The sequence below is a fragment of the Coturnix japonica genome, chromosome 7 (assembly GCF_054131305.1).
Source record: "Coturnix japonica strain WE chromosome 7, WE-NBRP24, whole genome shotgun sequence".
Taxonomy (NCBI): Eukaryota; Metazoa; Chordata; class Aves; order Galliformes; family Phasianidae; genus Coturnix; species Coturnix japonica.
The window spans coordinates 19,111,706-19,129,914 of NC_140669.1; the positions used below are offsets into that span (position 1 = coordinate 19,111,706).

General features: G+C 43.6%; 2 protein-coding genes across 20 annotated transcripts in view; one reads left to right on the forward strand and one right to left on the reverse strand.

Moving 5' to 3' along the window:
• MTX2 (metaxin 2) overlaps window positions 1-1,536 on the forward strand; it is a 31,641-nt gene extending 30,105 nt beyond the window's left edge. For all 5 annotated transcript variants that reach the window (XM_085552605.1, XM_015868438.3, XM_085552607.1 and 2 more), the window contains 2 exons: window positions 50-126; window positions 1,038-1,536. In XM_085552605.1, the coding sequence (XP_085408731.1) occupies window positions 50-126; window positions 1,038-1,248 (288 nt within the window). In that variant the 3' untranslated portion in view covers window positions 1,249-1,536. The remainder of the gene's footprint in view (window positions 1-49; window positions 127-1,037) is intronic.
• Window positions 1-18,209, reverse strand: part of LOC107316667 (uncharacterized) — a 365,025-nt gene that overhangs the window by 27,378 nt on the left and 319,438 nt on the right. For all 15 annotated transcript variants that reach the window (XR_014948026.1, XR_014948025.1, XR_014948029.1 and 12 more), the window contains one exon: window positions 4,888-5,181. The gene's annotated coding sequence lies outside the window, so the exon portion shown is untranslated. The remainder of the gene's footprint in view (window positions 1-4,887; window positions 5,182-18,209) is intronic.

Here is an 18,209-nt window from a genome sequence, read left to right on the forward strand (position 1 = left end):
TGCTCTTTCCTGACAAGACGATTATCTTATCTCTTGTGTGTTTTGATAGGTGCTTGAAGATGTAGACCAGTGTTGTCAGGCTCTCTCCCAGAGATTAGGAACACAGCCATATTTCTTCAATAAGCAGTAAGTTACTCTCTACAGAAGTGGTACATACACAAAAAGCACCACCTGTCTATCTATATGTATTTGTATATAACAAACATGCATACAACTATACACTTATATATATGGAAACCTGTTTAGTGTTACATTAACAGTTGAGGAAATTTGAACGTGTGGCTGCAATACAATTTCAGAAACAAGCTGCTATAGTTTTTTTAAAGGAAAGTTTATGTAAGGCCTTTTTTAATTGAGAATTCATTTTTATTCCTATTTGTGTTTATCAAGAGAGCACCGCAGCTCATGTAGGCCACAAGCCTGCACCTGCATACAGTTAATTTCTTAAAAAGAAACTAACAAAGATACATTTATAGCTTGCATTTCTTAGGAGGTGTTCTTTACTAAGCAAAGGACAGGAGATAAAAGAACAACCTGGCCTTTGTCAGATGTCTTTTGCTTCCATTTGTTGATGCCAATTGCAAAATGCTATCTTTTTTCTCTCTGTAATTCAGTGGGTTTTTTACATATTTAAATTGAATGCTAAATACAATCCATGGGGTACTTCCTGGGTTGCTTTCAGGGCTGATAACAATAGTGTAATGAACTGTGCTGAAAACCTCCATGTCTGCCAGGCTCTTGTTTGTAGATATCCTCTGCAGCCAGAGCTGGGGGTTCTGTGGATGAAACACTACTAGGGGAGTAACACTGAAAAACAGCAAAATGACCCCATGTTTGTGTGACAGTTAACCAAGAGCATGCTGAAATTTCTGCAGTCTCCTGTGACACCTGCTTTGGTGCTTGCTAAATTCAGCGTTGATTGTTTAATTCTCAGTTCTTAGATTGCGTGGTTACCTGCAAGTTACTCAAACCAGAGATGGGTTTGAGTAGGTTGACTTGCCTTTCAAAACATCTGTTCTGTTCTTCTGTTTTTACAGGCCAACTGAATTAGATGCTCTGGTATTTGGACACCTGTTCACAATCCTTACTACTCAACTAATCACTGATGAACTCTCTGAAAAAGTGAAGAACTATGGTAACCTCACAGCCTTTTGTAGGCGAATAGAGCAGCAGTACTTTGAAGGTCATGATAAAGACAACTCTGCAACTGCTCCAGCCAGATCTGCTAAAAGGTCCTCACTGAGATAAGCATGTTGTTTGATGGTCAGGGTGTGCTGCATTTCAGTTTTGGTTTTTGTTGTTTATCGAGTTGCTTTTGAAAATGTTTATTCAATTGGTTCTGAAGCTGCCAAATCCCTCTGAAGCAAGAACTCCTCTCTAAATGTAGTTTTAGCATTGTAGAATACACCGTGCACATTTAACTTGAAATGACTGCGTGGGCACCTGGATTTCAATAGGCTGCATGCCACTTACACTGAAGTGACCTTGGGAGAATACTGTATCTGTACTAAAAAGAATAAAAGATTTTTAAAAGTTTCTCTGATCTTTCTAAATGGTTTTTGCTAAGCTTCACAGCAGTGTAATAGTTTCTGTGCATCCCTACAGTAAAAAGGCAAAAGGAACACAGCTTGCATAAAATAGCAAACAAATCATTTGACTTTGTAATAAAACTCATTATAGGAAAATGCTTCCTCCTTGTGCCAGTACCCGTAGCCTTTCATGTGCTTGCACTTCAAAAATTAATGTCAACAAAGGTGCCAGCATTTGTAAACTAGTGGTTAAAAATAGGGCTCTCAGGCTTTTTTTTTTCCCTTCCCCTCATACTATTCCTGTTAGAATAACACTTCCACCTTTCTTTATGCCCTTGCAGTACAGTAAGAAAAGTTGAAGCCCTCATCATGAAGGGCAAGGCCGCTTTGAGCAACAGAAGTGCAAGCTTCCCTGTGCTGTCTCTAACAGGTACTATAAGGCAGAAAAAAGGATGTTCATCCTCATCTGCCTGGACGGCTGGTAGGAGCATCAGAGGTGCCGCCTGGTGATCAAGTTATGGGAGTCAGTTAGATATGTAGGATCCTGTTGGCAGAAAATGTGGAGGATGCTGTATGGTAAACAGAGTCCACACTGCTGTTTTGGACAGCGTTGGAGAACTGAAGTTCTCCTGCCTCAGTGAAAATGCCTTCAGGAACTGAGTGACAAGAATGTCTTGTAGCTTTGCAACATTACAACTGATGAGATTCTAATCAGTCCTTATTTTGTGTCAGCGTGTTAGAACAGCTACTGGCTGGCATTACATCTTACTCTGTTTGCCTTATTTCTGCTTTTACTTCTCGTTCACCATTGGTTTTCAGATTAGAGTTCTTTTTTTCTTCCTTCCTGTGATTCCACATTTTTTTCTCCTCAGTTAGTTTTGCTCTTTGTTTGAAATGAAATTTGCTTACGAGGCATCTGCCTGTTTCTACCTTCAGTATGTTAACACTGCTATTAAACTTTGAAATAGTTGCTGGGGTGGTTTGCTTCCCAAAATGAGGTGGTGTGAGCCTGCGGCTGGCATGCCTCAGTCCTCCTGCCTCCACAGCCTGTGATGCACATCAGCACAGTAATACAGCAGTAAGCAAAACTATATCCTCTGGTGCTCCAAAAACCCAGGTAATCTAGACCTTTTCAAGGAAAGAGAGATTGTGCGTAGGCCTCTGTCTTTCTGGTATTTCTTTGAGCATGTTAAATAGCATCACTTTGCTTTGCTGTGTCAGTTGTGCTTGATGCTCTTCCAGAAGTGCTAACGACCCAGGGAAAATGCTGGTGGCAAAACCAGTCCTCACGTGCTCAACACAAACTGGGAACCTGCCTGAGCAGTCTGACTTGTTGGAACCATTGTGTTTTGGTACCATGAAATATATTTATTTGGCTGTACCTTCCAGTGTCAGAATTACTGCATGGCTTGAACTGTTATGCAGCGATTGAGATTTTTGGCTGCTGTTTCCTCCTCAAAACCTGAGCAGAAAGCAGCAACATGCCTTGCATTGGCTGGGTCTCTCTTGGCTCTGTGGCTCATGAACCACTGCTACTTATTCATACTGCGAGGGACCAGCATTGCCAGCTTAACTGGAAAATGGAGCTGAATTCCTGCTGCCTACTTTCTGATCTGGGACTCACATTGGAGTTGAACTAAGGTAAGTATCTGTGCGTAAGCGGGGCTTGGCTATCTGTCAGATCACTTCTGCTAGGAGAGGAACGCTGCCCTTGTTCTGTGTTTCAGTTTCTCAGCTTCACAAGTTGGGCTTTAGTTTGAAAAGGAGTTCGGACAAAACAATCATCTCTTGATTGCTTAGTGACAGTTTCTGCTATCTGAGTGTTGGTAGCTGAGAACCCAGAAGTTTCATTATTTTTTATATTAATACTTTCCTGTATTAATGTCACTTCTGTAAAAATTAGGAAGTGAATTTGTTGTGGAGGTTTTATCGGACTGGGGAGAATGGCATACTGTGATAAGCACTGCTTTGAGAGAAATCCTCTTCGATAGGTCTGAAAGCTAGCAGTGCTGCAAAGGTGGGGAATCCTGGATAAAAACAGAAGTATCTTAATCCAGGAGGATTAAACTTGGATTTACTTCCTATGGACTTCAGAGCACCATTCACAAACGCAGGATTTAACTTGGCTTCAGTGGTTTTGGCTGGTCTGCTACCAGTAAATTAAACTGCAGGAGTAGTTTACTTGGTGGATTTTCAAAGCCACCTTTGCATGAGCATTAACTTACACATAGCCTGAGAAGCACCAATGGTCATGTATTCCTCCTCTGTTAAGCAATGCAGTGGCCGTTGGCCTATTTCTTACTGAATTTGAGAGACTGCTTTGAAATGACAGCGTTGGTTTAAACCCCATTGCTGTATTTTGGCAAGAACAGGTTTCTCTGAGGATGAGCGAGCACTGGTAAGACAGCACTTGGAATGCTGAGCTGATAGTCATTGCAAATGTTGTGTGGTAACGCCTAGCAAGATTTTAACTTCACAGGAAAAAAACCTGCTGAGGTACCATATGTATTCACCCACTTTGAATGTGTCATCTAGAAAACATGCCCGAATGCTGTGGAAGTGGTTCAGCGAAAGATAGCGATCTGTTCCAAGCAAAGTTTGTGTAAATCCGAGCTACCCAGACTGCACTTAAGGATATGGAGACAGGCAAATTACATGGAGCTTTCAGTTCTGAAGTGAGAGGACATGCAGGGATCTGCAGGCTAACCTGAATAGTTTCTGAAAGCTTAACCCCTCCCCCTCTTGCTTCTTGAGTGTGACTTTGATACCTTCATTAGTAAAATAAAATTTAAAAAGGATGTTTGATTTCCTTAAGAGCAGACCTGGGATGTTCACAACTGCACGTCCTTCTATGCAATCTCTAAACTGAAGGCTACAAGAAAAGTCTTTGCTACCGATGTTGAAGATAGCTATTAAACTCATAGGTGGAGGACACTGAGCTCCACCAATACAAGAAGCTGTGAAGCTTTCATAGATAACACTGCTAGCATGAGTTTTGCTGCAGAGCAGCTGAGCTCAGCACTGAGGACCATGGCTTGCAGACCACGCTCTGTCCTGTAAAGGACAGTGACTGCTGCTGAGCTGCTGTGCACAGCTTAAGAAAAAGATTGAAAAGCTGAACCATGACCAGCAATAAAGCCAGGTAGGAACTTCTTATTTCCCCAAATTAGGACAAAAATAAGATTTCTAGCACAAGGCATGTCAGGAGCAGCTGTACTGTGGCTTAATGTACATACTTTGAATATGCTCCACCACAAGAACTGCAAGGATCACTCGGCCAGAGTGGTACACATGGTTGTAAAAGCACTTATCTACAAGAGAATGGACACTGTGGAGTTTGAATGTGTACATCACTTACCCTTGGTGGATTTCTTCTCATTGCCTTTCTGTTCCATTGATTGTTTACTACAGAGATGCTCAAGCTGAATAAGTTCTTGTTGGAAAGTGGCAGCTGCTTTCCTTCCTGACAGAGCGAAACCAAATGGGAAAGCTGTGGTGGAAATAACCGCTCCTCTGTTCCAGGGTGCTGCTGTGGCACTGTGCTGCTCGACTACGGCAACATCTGCGTCGACTGTGGGGTGATGGAGAAAGTGGTTTCAGAGATGAGAGTGGTGGTACAGCAGGCACTTGTCGTATTGCAGGTGCTTGTAGGCTGAGGAAGACAACAAACAGAAGAGGGATTTTGTTGTTTAGAGTTGCTTTTACTGTGTATAACAGATTTGATTGCTGCAGACTGAAACAAAGCCCAGTTTTAGAAATGTTTTATAATTATATATCTTTATTGCACAAGAAAAGTGGCAATGTTACTGTGCGTCCTTTTTGGATGTTCAGAGTTGTGCCCCATAGGCAGAAGGTTGGTGGCAGTGTCTCTGCCTTGAATCAGTGCAGCAAGGCCTGCTGCCCTGGGAGGACAGAAACCATCGTCATGAATTTGAACATTAAATAGCGTGGACTGGGAGTGGTTTGTGTGAGGCAAACAAAAGCCAAGCAAAAACTAAAAACCCAACCTGGAACCTTGTGTGTTCTGATCTTGTCCAAATGCATTAACACTTATGCTGCAAATGTTTGAGGGTATCTCTTTTCTCTCCCTTCCTCCCTCCCTCTCTCTCTCTCTTGCTTTTTAATTATAACTGAACTATTGCATGACTCCATGTTTTCCTAATGGCTTTTAACAAGCAAGGGCTGCCCTTCCACAGAGGTGAGCATCCCTTGGCCAGCACATTTTAGCTCAGTGGGTAGAAGTGCGGGGTCCTGTATCTGAATGCACAGCATTGGGAAATGGAGCATCCACCCTTCTCCACTGTAGACAGTGACTTGAAAACAGCCTGTGATGTAAAAGCAGCTGGGATTTCAGCCACAGGCCTCACAGTGCTGATTCTGGTTTCCAGCTGATAGCTCTTCTGCTTCTCCTGCCCCTCTCTGAAGGCAGTTCTTCTCCACTGGGGAGTGACTACTGCTGCATTTTATACTGCTGTGATGAGGTTACCAAAGAAACATTAGGTAAAGGATCTTTGGATTTAGCAGCTTTCTCTAGGATTTATCACTCCATACATCAGATAGTAAAACCTGTAGTATTGAGTGGTGTTAATGAGATACACATCTGCTGTGCTCTCAGCCTTTTATTTCTCTTCCACCTCTCCAAGGAGAAAAACAAAACCTGGCAATCTCCTGCTTCTCAAATGTACTTAAAACTTGGGCTGGTGGAAAAAAAGAGCTTAGCACAGCCCGGCACATGGAGAATGCTGCTGAGCTGCACTTAACCGTGCCTCTTAGGATCAGCCACGCTGCTCAAAAACACTTCATTTCCTGTGGCTTTCCTTCTTTACAAGCAGAGCGCAGCTCCAATGGCTCTCACAACAATTATCACCCACTTGTTCTGCAGGTTTGAAGTTTTTTGCATTAGTCAGGTTGAGAAATTCATGGTATTAATCATGACTGAAGTTGTTATTTATCACCTGCTGGGTGAGAAATAATAATTTTGGCACTACTGGGGCAGCAGACCAGAAGTACCAAATTAAGTAAAACATCTAAACACTAGCAAGGATCATTTCTCTGATTAATGAATTGTTACAAAGAAAAAGTGCTGTTTGTTATCTGATCTTAGGATAAAATCGGGACTTGGAAGTAAAACCCATTAGCAAAGTCCGGCTGCGCTGTGATGTAGTTTGAAACTTTCCTGGCGGATCTCTGCTGTCATTCACTGGCTGTGAACACGCACTCAGCTGAGGCAAAGTTGCAGTTCTTGGCTCACACCCCCATTGCCAACTTTGCAGAAAGTAGCGTTTGGCAGAGAGCTCAAGGCCCATTGTGTAACTGCTGGAAAGAAATGCTGAAACTACTTCAACCTTCTAGGACTTGTCTGGGCTGGAAGGTCCTGCCATACAACAGTCACCAGACTGGCAAAACACCCTTGTGTGAAGGCGGTAATGGGGGCACAGGAAGTAGAATAAGCAACATCAACAGAAGTGAGTTTATACCCAGGTAACTGTATCCATACACAGGGGCCATCAGTCATCTACTGGATTAAAAATCCCACAGATACTTGCTGCCTGACCAAAGGTATTTCACATGTAAATGCAAAAAGGGCCTACGCTGATGTGGTTCCATTGAAATGAGGTGTGTGTGTGCTTTTGTAATTGCAAACTACTGTGTCACCATGATGTGCCCCATCCTCTCCCTGAAAGACTGTGGTGAGGAGCTGAGGAGCTGACCAGGTAGGAATGCCCACGGAAACTCCATTTTCTGGGTTCATAAATGAGGTGTAAAAACTTGCTCTCAGCTTTGATTATGGTCAAAGAACTCAGCCCTGTAGAGAAGGGCCACCACTAAAAACAAATGAACTTCAGGCTCAGGTTTTTTTGTTGTGGCTTAAAGAAAAAACAAACAAACAAAAAACCAAAAAAGCAAACACAACTTATATTAGAGGCCCTTTTTTGCTCCAGCTAATATATTCTCTGGAAAGAAGACATAGCTGAAACCACTGCAGTCTACCAAACCAGCATACACAGAGGCTGACTTGAAACCATGAGCTGACATTGCAGGCTGATGTGAACTCATGCCTTTCCTATCTGGCTTAATGTTGACAGTATTCCAGCTTGTCAATAAAAACTCCATTCCTTTTTCCTTTTCCCTTTTCCCTTTTTCTTTCCCTTTCCTTAAGCAAGCTTTACCTCAGGCAGATGCTTTATAATGTAGATTTTTTTTTACCTTAAAGTTTATTCTACATTTAAAAAGAAATTTAGAGACCCCAAGGATGTGGGGTGTGATGGTCACCTTCACGACAAGAGTTGCTCGAATCACCTCACTTCTATGGTTTGTGCCTTCCGTTCAGTGACAAGGATTTGAAATGAGAATGAAAAGGATGCCCAGACATAAGAGCAGCTTAGGGCCTGGCAAGTGGAAGGCCATCCTCCCAGGCTGAGCAGGCAGCCATCAGGGGTATCAGTGCCTTGTTGCAGGCACTGTGGGGAGGAATTAGTGCTGCTCAGCCTCGATGAATGTTGTGTTGCTGGAATGAGGAGCAGCCATCACTCGTGGTGCTTAAACTATGGCATGATCCTGCTGCCAGAGTGTGCTCCCTTTTTGTGTTTGTTTTCTCCCATAATGGATTCACATTTTCTACCAGTTTTTGCCAAAGACTTTCCAGCTGTGGATCAGCCTCTCTCCTCGTAGACCTCAGGGTGTCTGTGTCATCCCCTCAGGGACGGTAGCATCTCTCTCTGCTTTTATCTACCAAGCAGAATTTTGGCCAGCTTCTCTTGACTTTGAAGCTATCTTTTGCTGGTCACATGATTCTCTCACTCTTGTGATCAGCAGTTCTGTCACTGATGCCCGGGATAATCAACTGAGATTATCTTGTGATGACTGCCTCTCATCTTTCAGATGTTAGGAAGCTGTTAGGCTAAGAACTGCCCCTTTTTTCTCTTCCCAAGACAATAAAATCTCCCATTCAAGTCCACTTTCTGCTTCTACCTCTATTCTTGTAAATTCCTCTCTAAAATTCCTATGCAGTTTCTGTTGGCTCCTTCCCTCAGAAGTGAGAGTATTTTGATCTACAGTGCCTCCTAGCCAAGAAGTATACAGCCAAATTACTGACTATCTCTAAGATCTCTTTCATTTGCAGCTTAAGTCTGTGTTGAAGCATGCTTAAAGAACCAGTTGATGGAGATCAGTAGTTTGGGGGCATGATGGGAAGGGTACTTTTCTATCTACTTGAATAAATTCATCTCCAGCATATTTTGTCATGGGTTATAATGTTTTGCAAAAGGCAGGTAGGTTTATGCATGTGTGTGATGATCACAGGCATTAGGCCAGACCTGCCTGTTAACTTCTGTATGACAAGCGAGCATGAGCACACAGGGCTTTCTATTATGTCAAAACATGCTTGTAGCAAAGCATAAGAACAGTGCTGCAGAGAATGCTGCCCGTCAGCTGATGGAAATGTTTCTGACACACAGGACAGCTCCTGAGTACCTGTTTCAAAGGAGGAGCTTTTATCTGGTTCAGCACTGTCCTGGGGTCCTTCCTGCCTTAGCTGCTACTTCATGGTCTTCCTGTACTGGGAAAAAGAACTTAGAGAAGGTTTTTACGCCTATGGATCCCCCTGCCTGCTCTGCATTGGAAGAGATTCCTCATGCCACTAAAATCACCTTAAAGCAAACAGAGAAACCAGCTTTCTAGGCTTGTTTAGATGGAGAGAAGTGCCCTTCAACCCTACTCTAACCCTACCACTTTCTGCAACAGTGAGTCCTCATGCTGCTTCCACAGGAGCACCTCCTCACTGCTGAGGGGTTAAGAGCATGAAATGCTTAAATGAAGCTTTTAAAAGAGGAAAAAAAAACTGGTAGCAATAGCAGGATGGAGTTCCATTTCATTCCTTAGCTCAGATCAGTGGGTTTGTTAGTGCCCTGTGCTCTCTCCGCAATGAATTGGAGCCATGTCTTGCACTGCAGCCAGCAGAAGCTGTTTGACGCATCACTAAGGCACATGTTTGAAACGTCACTGGTCTGCAATCAAATGAGTGATTTCTAGCCAAAGATTACAAAATACTTGGCAAACTGAACCAAGTGGATGAGTCAGATAGCAAAACCTGTTTGACAGAAGAGCTAAGTCAAGGCACAGCAGTTGCAAGTAATTTGTCCCAAATGCTAGCAAGGCAAAATCTGGACCAGGAGGCTGGAGGCTGCCTTCCCAGCTGCACACTCCAACCACCACACTGCATTCTTCGCTTCTCTCTTAACCACAAAGGCCTCTGAAAATAACCCTTCAAAGGCATTTCTTGGTAGTAACAAATGAACCATCAAAACCTAAACAAAGAACCTGGCAGCGGAGAGATGAGAGTTAACAAACAGAAATAACTAGGCCTGCTTTGTCCTCTGCTTATTTCCAAACAAATAAAACCCAGGCCATTTGTACAGACTTCCTCTTTCTCTTCTCCTTTGCAGCTGCTTAGGAGTCCCCAGGAGACAGCACCACTTTCCTTTGCTTTCCAATCTTTAAAATATATTCATTCCAGTTTTCAAATTGCTATTTTGTAGTGCTAAATCTCTACCCACACTAATTTCTCCAGGTCAGAATCTGACCCTGATTTGAACAAAATCTGGAGTCAAATATTCACACCAGAATGCTTCTGCCTTGCTGCATGTCAGATGCCATCTTCCTGCAAATGTGTCACACACCTTGGAGTGCAGCTTGTGGAACTGATGAGGTGAAGAGCACCGCGGAGCAGCTCTGTGCTGGTAATCACAGGACTGAAGAAACACATACATCATCTGCCACATAGGTTGGCATTTCAAGTAAAAAACCTTCACAATGTGTAAGATGTTGGACAAATGATGGCCATATGCATGTTTGTCTCTGTGCAGATGTCTTTGCGTTCTCAGCTAGGAAAAAGCTGAGGTAGGCTCTTTTTTGCCGACAGTTTAATATTAGTGACACAGTTTATGTCCTCTGCAAAAACAATAATGGAGGATAAGGTGACATAAATTATTTGCAAATCGTTTGACATATGCAGGGCATTGTCCTTGCAATAATCACCATCAGTCTGTCAGTTTAAGATATGAACCGTGCCACTGCCATTTTATATCATTGTGTTAAGCTTTCACATGCTGTAATTTTACAGATTTGTTCTTTGCAGAACACTGCAACACAAATCAGATTGTATTATGTTTAGTCATATGCCGTGTGGAGCACCTTGCGGCAATTAGGGATAGGGGAGACGAGCAAACAAACAGTGGCAGATAAGAACCAGCTCTTCCAAAGTTAGGGAATTTGTTAGGTACCATTACTCAACTTTCGTGGTCATTATTCAAGGCAAGAGGAATTATTTAAATTCATGCTAACATCAGTTGCTGGCTGCATGAGCAAAGTGAGCACTGGAAAGTATCGTACTGACAGATCAATTTAAAACCACCTTGTCTTTTTTGTTTCACCACAGCAGTCAGACACTAGGTTTGATTCTTATGAATAATGTGGGTTTTTCTAAAGTAAATATGCGGATTTCAACTCACAAAAGACCCCGTAGGTGCCTGTAGTTTTAACCCTGCTTTCCATAGAGGCACAGAATGTCTCTGGAATAGCAATTAACTCAGCTTTGTCTCTTTTATTCTAGGCAAATTAATTCCTATAGTACAGTTAAACAAACAAACAAACAACAAACAAACAAACACAAAGACCTAAAGTCAATGGCTTGTTTTTAGCCTTCTTTAAAAATCTGAACTGCTCATTACTGTGGGAACCATTCACAAGTGCATTCTAAGTGCATTCAGTGCCAGCTACCTCATTTTAACCATTTGAGAAACATTTTAGCATGGAAGTGTGTCTTAATCAGGGGAGGAATCAGTAGGAAATACCGGAACATACATTCCAGAGTCCGCATTTCAGTGACTTTTTACTCTATTTTGAATAGAGAAACATGATTTGTTTTCCCCTGGGAAAGTTCCCCACATTCAGTTGTCAGCAGAACAGAATCTTTCTGCTTCCAGTGAGCCCTTAAACTAGAAAGATTTATTGCACTTACACCCTTGAAAGAACATATCTTTTTCTTTGAAGGCAGCCATTATCACCACCCCATTTTATATCTTTTCTGATAAGTGCAGGCAGTAAAGTAGATAAACTCCTTGCATACCAATTAAAGACACGCACACCGAGACGTATACTATCAGGGATGCTCAGAGTAATATTCTTCTGAACACAGTAGATATATCTAGGGAGTTTGACTTTTATTATTCTCAGCTTTACACCTCTGACATTTCTAAAAACACGGCGGAAATTAATGAATACTCGCCCAAGACTCTATTGTCTAATCTTGCCCCGGCGCTCATGAATTATGGAAAATGACAGATCAGCTGATGGCATATGGTGGGCTATTTTAGAACCACCCTTTTAACACAACCTAGGCTACAAAAAGCTCGTCACTGAATTTCATACAGCCATCTGACAAAATATTAGTCCTGTTTTACATGACACCTTAAGCAATGGCCTGTCTCCTTCACATCCAGCCTTGTATGATCATTGTCAAGCACAGAAAGTATGAAAGCTGGAGCCCTGAGCCTCAGGCTGCCTCTCTGTCTTATCAGGTAGGGTGCTGAAGCTCTAACTCAAGCAGCCTGCTGGGACTGGAGATTTCCAGAAGCTACCTGTGGGCTCGGGGACATCTTGAAGCTCTTACACACAGCCTCCTCCATCTGCCTGTGCAAGGAGGTGCAAGGCTCCTTCTCCATGTGCCTTTCCCCAGGCAGAAGCAAGGCCTTTGCTCACATTGACTGGGGAAGGTGCAGCCTGGAGGGGCACAGTGCAGGTGCAGCACCCTGCAGCCAATCTAACAGCTCGGGCCCAAGGGTCGCAGCCTGTCCCGTAATGCAGGCACAGCAGGAAGCCTTCAGCCACAACACCTCCCACACGCTGTTCATGTGGCCAAGATGGTGGCAGGGGGCTGGTGGGTGCTGTCCTGTGTGCTGCTCCCTCAGGGCCTTGGCTGAACTGTGCCGTGACCAAGGAACCACTTGCGCACTTGGGCTGAGACCTGCTGCTGGGATAGGGTTCCCTTTAAGAGAGGATTATGGGAAGCAATACATCTCATTCAGAACATCTGAGAGAGCCGCCGCTACACAAAGCACTAATCGGTAATTAATACAAATAAAAGAAACAATCCTTCATGATGCTGGTAATAATAACACCCCCGAGTTTGTTCTAATCCATCTTTTTGTCAAATGAAGCACCGGGGAATTTGTCTGCAACAATCGGAGTATTTTCAGAATCTTTGCTTTGATTTGCAGTGCGGGTTTAAGCGCATTTAGACCTCAGAATAAATAAGAAATAAATAAATAATCAAAAGGAATAGCTTTAGTACTTACGAGCTGGTATTTATTATGCAGAGGGAATCTGTTCTACATGTATGTGCCTCTTATACTGAAATTTTTCAAAGCACAAAGCCCCTGTTCACCTACAAACTGTATGGATTTACCTACAGATGTGGCAAAAGGCCACTGCACAAACCATGACAGCGGCCTTACCTCCTGTCTGCCAGCTGAAGAATGTTGAGCTTCCTCCAGAGAAGCAGCACCTTCCACCACACCAGACAGCCCCGAACCTTTAAATAGCTCCGTATTCGTTATATTTAGGGACAATTACACCAGCGACTTCCTGGCTGCAAATATGATTCATTACTCTGAAGTAGAAGTAATACCTCTAATAGACTATGCATTGAGCTGACCCAAAATAGCTGCTGCTGAGTATTTGCTCCTGTGCCACTCCATGGATGGATCTGTTAAATGATTCTAACCATAGACAGAAAGAACAGATCACCCTGTCGTGTAATTATTTGGCCCTACCCCTATATCTTTACGTAAACCGAATTTCAAAGGTGGACAACACCAAGCAGCGTTTAATAGCGGGTTCTTAGGTATAATTTGTCTGGAACTTGCTGGGAGGTTATAAAACTGATTTTAAATTAAAAAATTTGCATTTGCCGTTTAGTCATCCTTTAGCTCTACTCGTACCATCATTCTTTGAGCTAAAGAAAAAAGAAAAAGCTGAAAAGAGAAATACAGGAGTGATTCTTTCTTCTGAGGGAAGGGAGCAGAAAAGGATCTCTTCCAGCCCCTGTAGGGCTGAGGGCACAACTCCTGCTCCTGCCCTGCAATGATGCCGCACTGATCCCACAGCACTGCCTGGCACCTGCACAGCTGTTGCTGCAGGGGTGTGCTGCCCTGCTACGGCCTCTGATCCTACGCACTGATGGGCTTACGCGAACTGGGGAGACTAAAAATGAATTCAAGAGACTATTATGCATCCATTCCCTACTGCAGAGCCCTAAACCATAAAGGAAGACCTATTTGCTTATGCACAATCCCTCTCTTTTTAGAGTGGAGCACGCTCCCAGGAGCTCCAAGGACCTCCAGGTCACCCTCAGCACCCAAAGCAGATGGCAGTCCTCCTGCTGAAGCACTCACCCTGCCTGGTGCCTGGCTGACCTGAGCTGTACTCCATTCTAAACCATCCAGGGCTGGCTCTCAGCTTCTGGCCCAGGCACTGTGCTGCTCCTTTGGTTAGACACTGCACCCCATGCAGTATCTGATGCCACTGCTGAAAGCCTCACTGATGGAGTCTTAGGGTAACCCCAGTGCACCTCTCTCTGCTCGGGCTTGTACAGGGCATCTACAGTGCTGGTACATAGTCCGGAAATCATAATAACTAATAATTAAACATTGAGTCAGATTAATCCCAGGCTTGCTTGCCCTGGATAATAATACTATTAATTCTCCAGAGAGGAAAGTAAGACAATAATGAGCAAACTAAACACACATAATTCCACAAAATGCACAGGAAGTATTTCCAGCGTTAATTTCGTAATATGGAATACTCATGTTGTAATATAGTGGTGACATAAAATATGCAGCAGTGGCAAAATAGAGGAAAGCTGATGGTCTGCCAAGGCTGCTTCTCCTTAACATGCAGATGGCTCCTGAGCAGTCACTCGTGCTGAGGCAGCTGCCTGCACAGCGCTCCCAGAGGGCTTCATCTGGCCCCGACATGGGATCACACTATGGCTTGGGATCACGTGGAAACCCACCCAGACTGTGGGATGGCCTCAGAGGGTGCTCCCTGCCTGCTGCCTCCATGTCAGCGACACTGTGCTTACAGGCAGCAATCTAGGTGCTGGGGAGCGACATCTGCATGATATATGGCTGCTGGCAAAATGATCCTGTCCGTGGGCTATTGCTGGCTCTAATTAAAGGAAGACACAGGCTACTGAGTTGGGGTCCCTTCCATCGAAGCTGAGAGGACAGCAATCTCCAGGAGAGCTGCAAAGGAGGACAGATTCATTTGACTGATTGCATGATGTCTGAATTAATGGTCAGGAAAAGAGCCATTATTGTGCTCTTACTGATAGTCTGCTGCTGGGAGCTTTTGCTGTGCTATCTGCTTGAACATGGAAGCAAAGCAATGCACTCGAAATACAGCTGTACCACAGCCTGGTTTTTTTATATCTCCAAATGTATATGTTCTGTGTTTGTATCAACAGTCTGAATTGCTCAGACAGAAAGCAAAGCACAACCACAAAACATTGCTGTGTGTGCAACACTTTTGCCTCTGCCAATGCCTGGCCCAGGGCTGGGGGGTCATTTCCAACCCAAAGCCCAGCTGCCTGTGGGGCAGGCTCAGGGCTGCTCTTCCCTCTCAGCTCAGCCCAGCTGCTCCGTCCTGCTGCAGGCAGTGGGGATTTGGGCTGCAGCCTCTGCTTTGGGAACAGCCCACGCTGCTGTCTGCCATTGCAGTGAAGCTGGGTATGGTATCCCTCTCCTGGATCAATGTTACAAGGTTGAGTGCCTAATGCATAATGAACGTTCAATACGCTCAAATACAAATACCTTGTAAGGAGCAGGCTGTTAGTCAAACAAATGCTGCTCTAACTTTAAAACAGCCGTATTGTTTTATTGACACCGTGGGTGGCAGAGACAAAGCAAAGCATGGCAGGACACAAAACATGGCACCAAACAGCTTTGGCTCCTGGCCTTCTTTGCATCTCCCTGTTTCTGGGGCTGGGAAAAGCTCACTAATTAAATCCTGGTAGCCAAGCTGGAGCTGCTGGGAACAGAGGAGTGAGGAATAACTGCTATCAAACAACAAAGGCCAGGTGGCCCAGCATGTGCCTGACAGGTGGGAATATCTGGTTCAAACTCTTGGTGTTGGGAGGGTGCTTCTATTTTTTTGGAGGGGAGAGGAGGGCTTAATTCTTAGGAAAACACGTATGAGAAAAGTCTGGCTTCTCTCAGGATTACATTAAACTTTCAAAACCAGAGCAAGTTCCAGAGCTAAAATTAAGTTCACAAGCTACAGCAAGCTTGCAGGCTGGAATGAGCTTGCAAGCAACAACCTGCTTCCAACATTACATTTGAATGTAATGCTTACATCTCCCAACTCCTCAGGATCACAACAGACTTCTAGCTGGATTACATGGCTCACATGATCTTGCCAAGAGCAGTGGGATCAAGCTGTGGAGGTACTTCAGCGTGATCCTTCATTATAAGTACAACTCATCAGTCCCACCCCACTCAAAGGGCAGCATCCTGTGGCAAACTTCACCTCTTTTGGGAGTCTTCCACTACCAAGTGAAAGTCTCAGCTCAGACAAAATGAAATCAACAACAAATGACACACCAGCCAGATTCCTGGTTTCTTATTTGCTACTTCTCTTTGGGAGTTGGCAGAAAATTCTGCTATAGCTCAAATACAACCCAAGTGCCAGCTGGCATTGTCTATGTGGGTTTTGGCTCCTGCTGTGCACAGCACTGACCACCAGCACCACTGGGGTATAAATGTTTCTCATTTACAGTCAGTGTAGGCTTAAGACTCAGTGATTTCTACGGCCAAAAATGTGACATAATCTGATCTGTGTGTTATGCATGGAGAATCTCAACCTACACCCACACAGACAGGACCTGAGCAGCAGAACGAGTGTCTTCACAACTCTCCAGTACCAGCACGTGGAAAAATTTCACCACTGTTTAAAAGTTTTTAACAAGGAACAAACCAACCTGCTGTTCTTTCAACTCACGATCAGAAATGGTTCAATATTTGTATTTTATTAGAAAGCAAATCTCAGCTCTTCTGATTAAAAATTCAGAGAATAAGAAGCAACTTGAGCAACAGTCTCTAATAGTGAATGGGAGGTGATTTTAACCATGCCAAAACCAATATGAGAAAAGCAGAGATCAGATGACATATTTTCCTTTGTATTAGAAATAGCGTTGAAGTGCTGTAATTGCACTATATTCATTGTTGAAATAAGTCACTTCCTGTGCACTTTCTACAAGAAACCAGAATTATTTAATGAAGAAAGAAACATTTAACAAGACACTTTTTCACCATTACTACCGTTAGTAAGAGTTACTGAGAGTTACTGAGCACTCCTAAGGCATCAATTCAAAACCCAGCACTATTCAAATCAGTTTGAGTGTGTGCACGCACATTTGTACACAGCCAATAGATGAGGAATTCATACTGTTTGGATAAATTGGAATGGCAAGAAGAAAATACAGTGAACTATGCTGCAAAAGAAACAGGTAAATAGGGAGGAACTATGGATAAATGTCATTTAATGAATGTGCTATAAAAGGTATTTTTTCCATTATCAACTTAGAGCTGATTCATTCTCACATTCTGTGTTAAAATCAGCTTTGCCATCACTACTATGTCAGCTAAGTGCTGCTTCATAGGAATCTGTTATTACAGAATGAACTTCTATATTGGAACTTTGGAGTATTCATATTGAAATAGGTACACATATTGGTTTGACTCTTCTGTGAACACAAGCAGCTTTCCAGCAAGCAGGGACACCATGTTACGGAAAGGAAATATTCAAAGCAATCTATTTACAACATTATTTTAGTGGCTTCTGAAAAAAAAATATCATGTGCTTAAACTGTCAGCATTAGGACATGGAATTTATTTTCTCTCTGCCAATTAAAGTCTTTTTTTTTTTTTTTCTGTGTCATGGCTCCAGGGCTCTTCACAGCAGGATTCTGCAGAGTCAGAAACAAATCTCGATTTGCAGCAGTGTGTTCAGAGGGCTTATTCCCATTAGCTCTGGCTTAGAAACCAGCACCAGAGTTGCATTCTGGTCCTGCTCCTGGCACTCCCAGGCACCTGAGCCCCCTCAACAGCCACCTGTGCTCCCTGATTTAGTTTAGCTTTCCTAATGATACAGGACTGTGCTGACCCTCTCCTCATTCCCCAACACCCCCACGACACACTCCTGTGGCTACAAACATTTCCATGCATACTTTAAAGCAGTCTGGGGCTGATTTATTCAGTGCACCTGCACGGGGCTTGAGGGAACATTCTGCACCGCCCACAGCCTCCCAGGCACACACATTCCCCACCGACTCCTTGGTCATGACCCTGTCTCCTTCTCCTTCAGCCCAGGGTTGCATAGCTGAAATGTTTCACAGGAAGACGTGTCCGAGAGTGTTGGTGAACTGGTGGGATATGGGGCTGCTACTGCACTTCTTATCACAGAATTGCTTGTGTTGAAAGGGATACTTAGAGGCCATCCAATCCAAACCCTTGCAATAAACAGCGACACCTAAAGCTCCATCACACTGCTCAGAGTCTTGTCCATCCTCATACTGTCTGTCTCCAGGGAGAAGGCACATACCACTTCCCTAAGGCAACTTGT